This window comes from Macrobrachium rosenbergii, chromosome 30, assembly GCF_040412425.1.
Source record: "Macrobrachium rosenbergii isolate ZJJX-2024 chromosome 30, ASM4041242v1, whole genome shotgun sequence".
NCBI classification, from domain to species: Eukaryota; Metazoa; Arthropoda; class Malacostraca; order Decapoda; family Palaemonidae; genus Macrobrachium; species Macrobrachium rosenbergii.
Genome location: NC_089770.1, coordinates 34,744,273 through 34,756,777, shown reverse-complemented (window position 1 = coordinate 34,756,777; position 12,505 = coordinate 34,744,273). Strand labels below are relative to the sequence as shown.

Here is a 12,505-nt window from a genome sequence, read left to right as displayed (position 1 = left end):
ACATATATATATTTTCACCGATTGGGTCTCGTTGGAGGGATGAAAGGGGGGTTTATTAAATTACTGCTTTAAGGCCAACCAAGAATACCAACCTGTGACCAAAAGGAAAGGGAAAAAAGGGGTAACTTACCTTGGTATTACCATTATTTAAGGAATAATGTGAGGGTCGCCATGTTAAAGGATTAGCAGTTCACGTTAAATTGAACTTATTTACAGAAAAACAACCAAGGGTGTAATCTGAAAGGCTGATGATACAGCAAGTAAACTCAGTTAAGGAAAAAATGCAAATTAGAACTGCTCAGTAATTCTCAGCCACTGACAAGGAGTTCGTCCTAAATGATTGGGCCCTCTTGCGAGCAACGAAAGGTAGGGGAGCAGGCTATGGCTCCCCAGACTGTGTACCAGGGAAGTTTACGTGTATTGTAATGGCAATACTTTTAAGATGATTTGAGGCACAGGCTAGGGAACTGGACCGGGATATTCAGTGTCCTGGAAAAGAATTCCAGAATTAGCATGAACTTATACACAAAATCAGTTCTCCCTCGTTACCAAACAATGCACCATGGAGGATTTGATTAATTAGCTTAATTGGCCCGAATTAACACTATGGAGGGAGTAGTTTGTTAAGGTTGTTGGTGCTTTACTTAAACACAAGACAATTCAAGGAATGGTTTCTTTTGTGGGGGGGGGCTGGTCTTTCCGAGCAAAGGGAAAGGCCAGGAGTGGAAATGAAATGGCGAAAATCTTGGAGAATAAAGGAAAGAATTTCACTAGAATGAACAGAGGGGTACTGGAGAAAGATTGCTACTCAGACCTACCTGCTCAGGCTTATAGGGGCTCCTGTATAAGATGTCGAATTGCAGAATGAGCATCATCATCTTGAGAGGAAAATCAGCCCTTTCATGTTGTCTTCGTAGGTGCTGGGCGTGTGTGCATATGTACGCGAGCTGGGCACATTTGAACGCAAGTCTTAGGCCAGTAAAAGTGTCAAAGGGAAAGAAGCCCTATAACTAGGACCTAAAGCTTAAGTTAGCAGCCTTCCCTTCGAGGGTCCTACGCCTCTAATGATTATAACTTTCCCTAAAACTACGCTGTTCGCTACCCCCAAAATTTGGGGGGAAATCTATAGCAGGGGTGTTCTTTAGCGGCCCCTATTGTCCTGATTTCCGGTCAGGTGTGGAGAGGACTGCTTTCTTAGTTCAAAACAAGTGTCACCCTACCTTGTCTCGCCATGTTGGCTGGGCCTAACATTCAAATGAGAAGCTCTTTTAATTAGAAATTCAAATTATTTTTTTGCTGGCTAATAGGGAGGAATGTAAATACTTGACAATATATATATATATATATATATATATATATATATATATATATATATATATATATATATATATATATATATACTGAAATCAACGTCTTTTTGTTTAACCAACTTTTTCGTTACTTCTTTATGTTTCCTTAGTTTTGTTTTTTCCACAAGACTAAGTAGCTGGGTCAGTTTGAAATCGTTACACTCATCACACTTATCACAATCGCTTTTCTCACTGTCATATTTATCACAGTCACACGTATTATTATTATCGTACTTTTCACTATCACTGCTATTACTATCATCCTTATCTATCACACTTATCACTGTCACATTTATCACTGTCAATCTTATCACTATCACACAATTATCATACTTATCACTATCACACTTATTACTATTATACTTATCACTGTCACACTGATCACTATTTTACAGTTATCATTTGTCACACTTATCACTATCATCTGTATCACTGGCACACTTATCACTATCACTCTTATCACTATCATACTTATCACTGTCACACTATATCACTTTGATACTTATCACCATCACTCTTATCACTATTATACTTATCACTGTCACACTTATCACTGTTATACTTAACATTGTCACACTTATTGGTATTATACTTATCACTACCACACTTATCACTGTCATAATTATCACTAAAATACTTAACACTGTCATCCTTATCACTGTCACATGTACCACTATCATACTTATTCCTTTCACACTTATCACTATCATGCTTAACACTATCATTCTTATCACCATCACTTTTATCACTATCACACTTATCACTATCATATTTATTACCATTGCCCATAACACCTTCACACTTATCACTATCACAGTTATCACCATCAATCTTGTCACTATCACACTTATCACTATCATATTTATCACCATCACACTTAACACCTTCACACTTATCACTACCACAATTATCACTATCAATATTATCACTATCACACTTATCACTATCATATTTATTACCATCACATCTAACACCTTCACACTTATCACTATCACAATTATCACTATCAATATTATCACTCTCACACTTATCACTATCATATTTATTACCATCACATCTAACACCTTCACACTTATCGCTATCATACTATCACACCCATGTCTGTCATAATTATCACCATCATACTTTCATATTTAAGACTATCACGCTCGAAAGATCCAAAAAAAAGACGGTTCCGAGCAACGCCAGGAACCATTACTGAGGAGGTTCAATCTCTGCATCACCGCAAAACAAAAGATCGAAATCCGATTCCTTGATATCGGTCACAGGCGAATCACCAGTGATTAAACACACTGGATTAGGAACCAAGCATGCCACATCGATACTGATTAGAATCGTAAATGCTTCATTGTCCAGAGATTAAATAGTGGCATTATGTATGATAAAGAAATATATATATTTTTTTTTTCATTTACTAGATTTCTCATTAGAAGCTGTTTAGGAAGGAATCAGCATAGGTAAAATATAAAAGAAAAATAATTGAGAAAAAGAGGAATAATTACAAATAACTAAAGACACTGAGCAGATGCCAGGTGGAAGGATCGATTCTTGAAACAAAAGCTGAAGGGAGGAGAAAAAAGATGACAGGGTCTGAGAAACCCTGACGAGTTTAAGGATTATGTTGTGAAAAATAATAATAATAATAAAAAAAGTGTAAGTGAAAAGAATGGCTATTTTCGATTTTCCTTTTACCTTGCGCGGAATGGTGTAAGAAACCGAATACGATGAAGTACCTTCTGAGTCTTCTTCATTTTTTCATCTTTAAAGCTTCTTTTCCATTCTTAGTTTTATATCTCCTGGGTTGATGTTTCTCAAAACATCATTGTAATAAGATTATCATCTCTTTTAATATCCCCCCCAAACCAACTGGCCTCATTGAATCCCCTTCCCTATAAAGACGCCACCTCGGTATTTATGAGAAAACATTCCAGCCCTTTTGTGTTTACTGAAAGCGCATTTTGCAAGAGCATTATTATTATTATTATTATTATTATTATTATTATTATTATTATTATTATTATTATTATTATTATTATTATTATTTACGCGTCAAATGAAATGCAGATTAGGCGGTCGGAGGAAGGGATGCAGTGTTGGGCAAATGTGTCTGTGAAGTTTTTGTAGCGGTTTTTCGTAAATAGATGAGTCTTCTCTCTCGTTCGCCTCAGGAGGCTGAACGTTGGTCTCGTAACAATTATTATCACCAAAACTTTTAAAAGGCCGCTTGCGTATAAATATGTAATCATCATTATTATCATTATTAAAAAATTTCAAAATTCGTTATAGGTTTTCTATCCAGACTTCCCCTGCTCTTTACCCAGTTAGAATAACTTCCTTATCTTTTATTTTTTTTTTTATCCACCGACAAACTCATCTTAATACATGACTTTTTTTGTTATCGTGATAAGAGTTGGATAGACAAACTAAACGGAGTGGAGATATTATCCTACAAAATCGGCAAACAATGATGGTGGCAAGTGAAGAGAGAAATAGTTAAGAAAACAAGAAAATACAAATTATGTCTCGATGAACGATTGATACCGGAAAGGATTAATCTGACTGAAAAAAGTATTTTTAAAAATTTAAACAAGCTTTTATAAAATGGACTAAAAAATAAAAAAAATAATTTTGTGCGACACACCAGGATTTTCATAAAATTAATCATGACTATAAAAATAAAAGCGCTGCGACAAACATGGAAGGAAATGCTACAAATGTTTTGTTATGGTAGCATTTCCATCCATGTTTTGCGTCACGCTTTTATTTTCATAGTCATGATTAATTGTAAGAAAATCCTGGTGTGTCTCATAAAATTATCTTTTACACTTTAGTCCATTTTAATAAAAGCGTGTCTAATTTTTTTTTATACTTTTTGGTCTTGACACATATTGTAACCGATTTATGATTTTAGCTAACGAAATCGAATATGATACTCTGTAAAATAGCCTGTCGAGCCAAAGAAGGTTTGAAAATTCAGTAGAGTTAATCATTTATTTTACCCAGTCAAAGAAGGTATAAAAATCCGCAGTTATTCACTTCATACAAATCCTGAGATACTGGGAGAGGTCACTGTGGTGTCACTAGAGGTCACTGCCGACATATCGATCATGTAAGGTTGCATTGTCATCGGGATTGAGTAACCATGCAAAATTTGAAGTCCATCGGACAAAGGGAACAGGTCAAAAATTGAGTTGCAAGATTTGACCATGACAAACAGACAAAAAGCAAGCTGAATAAAAGCGTATAAAAAGGGCCAATTCATCAACCAGGCAAACTTCCGTTAGTTACGCTGGAAAGGAGTTAGCTCATACCATGAGTAAAAAAATATGGAGCTTTACAACGAATTTACTCCTCATTTTCCCTTTCTTCCTGCTTCCTTGGTGCAGTTTAACAAAGTGGAAAATAAATTACGATGTATTATATTTCTTTAACAGAGTCGTTAGCAAGTGGGAGGTTTGGGGTGGTGATTCTACGTAGATTATTCTTTAGATTATTCTTCTGTTTCGGGGTGAAAGGAGTTTCAGAATTTCTAAAATCCTCGTGAAGTATATCTTCTCTATTGAAAAACATTGAAAGGTTCACGTAGGATTAGTTGTGATTTAATATCAAAATGTAGTAAGGTTGCACTGCTTGATCATAGTTATCAGTCGCGTTATGTATTTTTGCTCTGTGGTTTTCTAAATTTGTCCTATCATTTCTTATGCTGAATGCCACGGGGTTTATCTCTTATAGTGAATGAGTTAACGTGTAGAGAATTGTATGTTTTCTTCTTATGAAGTATTTATAAATAAAAAAACACATGCGATATATATATTTCAGAAAAATATGGCTGCTACAATTTTAAAGGACACATATTACATTTCATAGCTTCAATACTTTAAGATGTTATGGAAGAATTTTTTTGGAATTCAGAGATGGAACTAGGTCGTCTCATCGTCGTAATCTGTACTATAAATAAAGATAACATACGGATGTCTATACTTGTGTTAAAATTCTGAAGTATGAGTCCAAAATGAATAATTGGGATATTGCTGGAATTCGAAAGATGAGATGAAAATGGTATACTCTTTCAAGCAAAAATATAAAGAATAATGGCAACAAGTATGCGACGGTGTACAACGGTCAATGTGCAATGATTTACAACATTCCATGCGAACTGCCATTTCTACAAGTGTTACATTTCAACACCAGTAATCAAGCAGTTCATTTTATATTTCGAGATAAGATATTAGACATTACTGTGCCTTTTGTTTCTTCATACTTGAACAATTACCATGACAATGACTCTGCAAATTACACAATTTTAGGACAGCCATGACGCAGTAATGATATCTGAGCTGTCAAATGCCACTGGAGCCTGACTCCAACAAATACCCAAAGCTTATGATGACGTGACAACCCTTTCATATTTGTCTTTAACTGACGCTACGATTTTGTTTATTCTGATGGAGTCTGTTGTTAATGAAATGATAACACCTAATATTATCATCCAGATGAAAGCAAAACAAATATGTCTGCTGGTTTAGCGATGCGATTACTGTCTGGTGTTTACCAAGTTCTTTCTCGGCTGGGTGGCGACAACGCGATAATGGGGCATTCTGGTTTTAATTAAAAGATGCGAATGAAAGGATCTTTCTGTGTTGTCCACTTATCTACATACCTATCTATTTATGTACACAAATATACACACACACACACACACACACACACACACACACACATATATATATATATATATATATATATATATATATATATATATATATATAACTGGTAAAAGTGACCAGTACATTGTAAATACATTTAGACACACACACACACACACACACACACACATTATCAATAATACATATATATATATATATATATATATATATATATATATATATATATATATATATATTGTGTGTGTGTGTGTTTATGTGTATGTATGCAAGTGAGTTACAGTGTATTTGGCCATAAGAAACAACTAATAAAGTAAAACACGATATTTTTCATCGACGGATAACATTTCCAACGGCTCCGAAGTGCTTAGTTGAATTTTATTTTGAACGACGTAAAAATAACTCTAAATAAAAGATGAACCAAATATAACAACTCTGTCACCTGGCGATTTCAAAGCTAATAATATCATCGCAGGTGTAATGAGCCAAACGATCGCTTTAACCTGAGCGGTGTTTGTCGACGGATGCTGATCTCTTACGGCTCTGCTGGTTTTTTCAATATACCATTTTTAATGGATGTTGCATTCTGAATCATTACACTGAGTTGAACTGAATTGAAATGAATACAGAATTTAGGCCAAAGGCCAAGCACTGGGACCTATGAGGTCATTCATCGCTGAAAGGAAACTGAGAGAAAATGGTTCAGTAAGGTAACAGGAGTGAAAACCTCAAAGTGTTGTACTATGAATCAATTGTTGGGAGGGTGAGTGTAAGATGGAAATACACAGAATTTGAAAGGGGGCACAGTAAAAGGAACAAAAGGGGTTGCAGCTGGGGGGACATGGAAGGGACGCTGCAAAGAACTTAAGAAGTGACTGCAGTGCACCGCATGAGGTGCACTGATGACACTAACTTCCTACAGCATATAATCAAGGCCAATGAAACTTTAGCCACCGTCAGGTGGTGGCATATCCTACATCGTTGCCAGACGCACCATTATGGCTAATTTTAACCACAAACAAAATTAAAACTACTGAGGAGGCTAGAGGGCTGCAATTTGGTATATTTCATGATTGGAGGGTGGATAATCAACATACAAATTTTCAGCCCTCTAGCCTCAATAGCTTTTAAGATCTGAGGACGGACAGATAAAGTGCGGACGGACAGAAAAAGCCGGTACAATAGTTTTCTTTACAGGAAAATGAAAAGAGTGTATCATGTTAAGGACAGGCTTCAGATGCATCATGACAGGCCGACTCTCAGAAGAGGAACACAAACTGAGACAGAAAAAATGTACATGATCAAATAATACTGAATTCACTTTATCCTGGCATAACCTAAACCCAAGTGGTCAATATACCTGTGTCCCAGGATCTGAACCTGAGCTTTGGTGTCGATAAAAACGACAAGACAGTCAACTCTGACAATTCCTACGAACAGAATGTATGAGTCAATATGAACTCCCATCTTTCATAACCGAATAGTTTGTCGACCGTCTATCACTGTACCCTGCCACCCGCTGTCCTAGGTTCGAATCTGGCCAAGAAAGATACACCTATCAGTTATGATTCCCCTTAGGTGTAAGTTATTTAACAAAGTATATTGAATTTATATTAAATGATATTTGTAGCTTTATATACTATATACATATATACACACACACACAATAATAATAATAATATCACATATATATATATATATATATATATATATATATATATATATATATATATATATATATATATATATATATATTATACTAGATAACCAACCCAGCACTGCTTTGTATAACTCTGAATGACAACCAATAAACTTTCATTCTCTCTCTCTCTCTCTCTCTCTCTCTCTCTCTTTCTGTCTGTCTGTCTGTCTCTCTCTCTCTCTCTCTCTCTCTCTCTCTCTCTCTCTCTCTCTCTCTATATATATATATATATATATATATATATATATATATATATATATATACATACATATATATGTGTGTGTGTGTGTGAGTGTGTATATTAGACGACTAACCCAGAGCTGCCCAGGACAATTGAATGACAACGATAAATTTTCTCTCTCTCTCTCTCTCTGTCTAAGTTTCCTTCACTTTTTCCTTCTTCTCCTCCTAACACCCCTTTTACACTTCTCTCACTTCCTCTCTTTCTTGGATGCATCTGAAGTCTTCCTTAACATCTTACACTCGTTCTGTTGAGTATGTTCTGGTATAAAATCGTTATATATATATATATATATATATATATATCCTCCGAGGAAGCAGCCTCTGGGTCGGACCCTTCCCCTCAAGGCTGTCCTCAAGGGACTGGCCAGCCTTGGAGGACTTTGGGCCTCATCCTTGAAGTTCTTGGGACCTCTCCAGGCCCGCTTCCCCAACCTGGGAGGATACCTGCCTTCCTCCGAGGAAGCAGCCTCTGGGTCGGACCCTTCCCTTCAAGGCTGCCCTCAAGAGACTGGCCAGCCTTGGAGGACTTTGGGCCTCATCCTTGAAGTGCTTGGGACCTCTCCAGGCCCGCTTCCCCAGCCTGGCAGGATACCTGCCTTCCTCCGAGGAAGCAGCCTCTGGGTCGGACCCTTCCCCTCAAGGCTGTCCTCAAGAGACTGGCCAGCCTTGGAGGACTTTGGGCCTCATCCTTGAAGTTCTTGGGCCCTCTCCAGGCCTGCTTCCCCAGCCTGGCAGGATACCTGCCTTCCTCCGAGGAAGCAGCCTCTGGGTCGGACCCTTCCCTTCAAGGCTGCCCTCAAGAGACTGGCCAGCCTTGGAGGACTTTGGGCCTCATCCTTGAAGTTCTTGGGCCCTCTCCAGGCCCGCTTCCCCAGCCTGGCAGGATACCTGCCTTCCTCCGAGGAAGCAGCCTCTGGGTTGGACCCTTCCCTTCAAAGCTGCCCTTAAAAGACTGGCAAGCCTTGTAGGCTTTTGGGGCCAATCCTTAAGGAGCTTGGGCCCTTTCCATGGGAGGGGTCAGACCCATAGGCTGCTTCCTTGGAGGAAGGAAGCGGCCTCTGGGTCGGGCCCTTCCCCTCACTAATACTCTTTGCTTTCTCTTAGCTTGCTTTTCAAATATGACACTTGCTGGCTCCGAAGGCTTCCAGACGATTTGAAGCATCTCGGAGATTGTTCCTGGAGACTTTGGAGCTCGGCGCATGAGCGAATGGCATTTCTCTCGTCCTTCCAGTAGCCGGAGACTGAAGGATTCCAAAATGTCTTCAAGGAAAATCCCGAAGGTTTTAGATCATTTCAACATCGCGTTAACCATTACTTCGAGTTCTTTTTCTGGCATATAAGCAGTTTCTTTTCTTTAAGGAGTCGTCTTCTATAAACTTATGAGATTCCATCTTACTGATGATATTGATCATCCCTTCGATTCTTCCCTGTTTCTCCGAAAAGTAATTCTGTGAATCCAAAATCTTTCAAGCAGCTTCTAAGGCCTCAGGTTATCTACTTTTTTCTTCGTCAGCATTCTTCATTATGCCTCCACGCCGATGTCCTCTCTTCTGTATTCATTTTCTTTCTTATTTCGAGCGAAGAACTGCTCCAAGTGGTAATTTTCGGTATCCAAAATTCCTCTCAATCAGCTTAGAAAACACCTCAAGTTCTCTACCTTTTTATTTCATATAAATTCTTCAGTTCCTCCCTTCCACTGTCTTCCTCTCTTCTTGATTATTTCCTTCCTTATTTCGAATGAAGAACTTGTGTCCATAAGTAAAAATACAACTGTAGAGCTGTTGAATAATAGCAGAAAGCAGGAACCTCGACTTCATACTGTAAACTGAAGTTATCTGCCATTCTCGTGATGTACTTTTCTCTCTGGAAAATCTCTCTTAGTCGATCTGCTTCGTCATCCAGTCCATTTTAACCATAAACTTCGCCTTCTTTGCTCATGCTGTCTCTGAAGGCTTCAAGACGGCTTTCTGGAGGATCCCTGAGATGGCCACTGTAAGTCTTTGGTGTCAGTGCACAAACTGTGTTGTGGCGCTATACGCATGAACGGGAAGAATTCTAAAACGTCTGCAAGAAAAACACGAAGATATTACGGCATCAGGCGACAATGATTCATTCTTGCAGGAGATGGTATGAAATTTTCTTGAGAGCCTTATTGCCATGAAAATATCAATATTTAAAAAAAAGAAAGAAATAAAAAGTTTAGCGAAAAATCATCATCGTATCCTTTTCTCTCGTCGTCGGATATATATATATATATATATATATATATATATATATATATATATATATATATATATATATATATATATATATATATATATATATATGACTATTTATCACATCACCGTGATTCATATACAATCAGAAAGCTACAAACGTCCTTTAATATCCAATTCACTCTACCTCGGAAGTGATATATTTTCATATATGTTACCGAAGGGGAATTTTTAGGTGATAATAAGTCCACCGTCCCGTGGGATCGAACCAGCGACGGACGGGGAATCAGGACTACAGTGACGCCCTAACTAGTGGTACAAGACATATATATATATATATATATATATATATATATGTATATATATATGTTTTTTTAAATAGTAAAAATGACATGGTTTCAAGAATTTCTACTTCCTGGAATGGTCATCATATAGCGTCCAGTAATCCAGTCAGCTTCAAGAGAAAAGTACCCTCTTTTGTTTTAACAAGGCATCTCCATTGCCACTGATGAGAGAGAGAGAGAGAGAGAGAGAGAGAGAGAGAGAGAGAGAGAGAGAGAGAGAGAGAGAGATATGGCCACCTCCAGCAAGGAATGATTAAGTTTTTGCGTATAGCAGAGTAAATTATAAATATATAATTTTTTATGGTACCAACAGCAAATTATAACAGTAGATCTTTTGAAGGACAGTGCAGTTTAAGCCGTTTGACTTAATTGATGAAAGAATCTTCTTGGGAAAAGAAATAATTCTAAGATTCCTCAAGAACACTAATAAAGACTAGGAAAACATTTCCAGTATTCTTGGAAAAGATGTGTACCATATCTCCCGGTAGAGGGATGGAAAAGAAGAAAATATGGAGGATATCAGTGATTTTGAGGCGATGGAAGCTATCCAAATGAAGGAGCATGATACAAAGATTAGATGAAGGTATTTATTTACAGTATCTTCTTCTTCTTCTTCTTCTTCTTCTTCTTCTTCTTCTTCTTCTTCTTCTTCTTCTTCTTCTTCTTCTTCTTCTTCTTCCTCTTCTTTCGACCTTATTAGTCCCAGTGTATAGTAGGGAGGGTCGGCCGCTCGAGTCAACTTTCTCCATCTCTTTCTATTCATTGCATCTTCTTCTTTTTCTTTACAGTATATTCAGCTGTAATTCACAACTACTCTTTTCAATATTAGGAAACTACGATGGGTAGGATTACCGATGCATTAAGGAAATTAGAAAAGCGGAACAAGTGTCACGATTTGATTAACCCAAGACACTCGTTGAATAAAGCCCCAAGTAACCGCACACATATCGTTTCTAATTGCCGCTTTAGTTGTCCGTAATATGAGTTAAAATACACAAAGACAGAAATGAGTAACAGACCTGAAATTCCCTCTCCCAGAGAAAGCATTACTCAGACAAATAATTAATTTGCTCTTCAACATTTGCATGACCATATCAATATATTCAAGTGGATGACTCTCATTTAAATTCTATACCAGATCACGGCGCACTGCGACGATATAAAACTAATCTACTCTAGCAGTGGTCACCGAATCTGAAAGTTTCATTATCATGCCTCGGCAACCTACCGTAACGAGATCGGACGCACTAATGTCCCGTAGGTATTCGCGTCCTGATAAAAAAAGCCTTTGGTCTCGATGGCCCCTGTAGAGTGCCGTTTGTTTAATATTTTAGATGTGTATTTTTATCCTTTGAATTTTCTCTTAATGGCTCTTTCGGGGAGATCAGTCATGTTTACAATTAAGGTACAGTTTTTCATCATTATGATAATATATGCTAATAAAAATTGTGGGGAATAATGTAAGGCAGGGCCATTTTAAAAGTTTGTGAAATGAACCTTCTAAGGTTGTACAAACAAGCAATAGCTTCTAAAGTTATATAAACGAACAATGAGATGTTTCATGTTTAAATTTCATGTTTAAATTAGTGATATTCACTGAAAATGGCCATTTTACGCAGTGGGAAGAAGAACTGTTTGTTTTCTCCTCTGCAAACGTGAGCCAGAATAAGCTGCCTGAGTATAAATTGCGCTGTGATGCCTTTGCAAGCCAGAATGCATCTGCATTTGTTATGCAGCCGAGAAAAAGGATCTAATGGGCTTTATTCCGGCCACTTTATGTGAAGACAAAAGACCTTCGTGCTTAGCCTGCATTTAGCCCTTGCTTCTGTGTTCAGTGTTTGTGGAGATTTCTTAATATAGACATTGGATGAACATATTCTAGCATAAAAATTCATAAGATATTCTTAATACTCCTTCCTATTAAGATAAATAACCTCTGAAGATGCAAACGAAATTATTACAACCGGGTATCTCATTTGTCGCTGAA

General features: G+C 37.3%; 1 protein-coding gene across 1 annotated transcript; it reads right to left on the bottom strand.

The window, feature by feature from the left end:
* Positions 1-1,829: 1,829 nt before the first annotated feature.
* Positions 1,830-11,281, bottom strand: LOC136854865 (dentin sialophosphoprotein-like). The gene is made up of 2 exons (XM_067131399.1): positions 11,114-11,281; positions 1,830-2,435 (listed from the first exon to the last, which is right to left on the bottom strand). Exons 1-2 carry the CDS (start codon positions 11,279-11,281, stop codon positions 1,830-1,832), a joined length of 774 nt encoding a protein of 257 aa, XP_066987500.1.
* Positions 11,282-12,505: the final 1,224 nt, after the last annotated feature.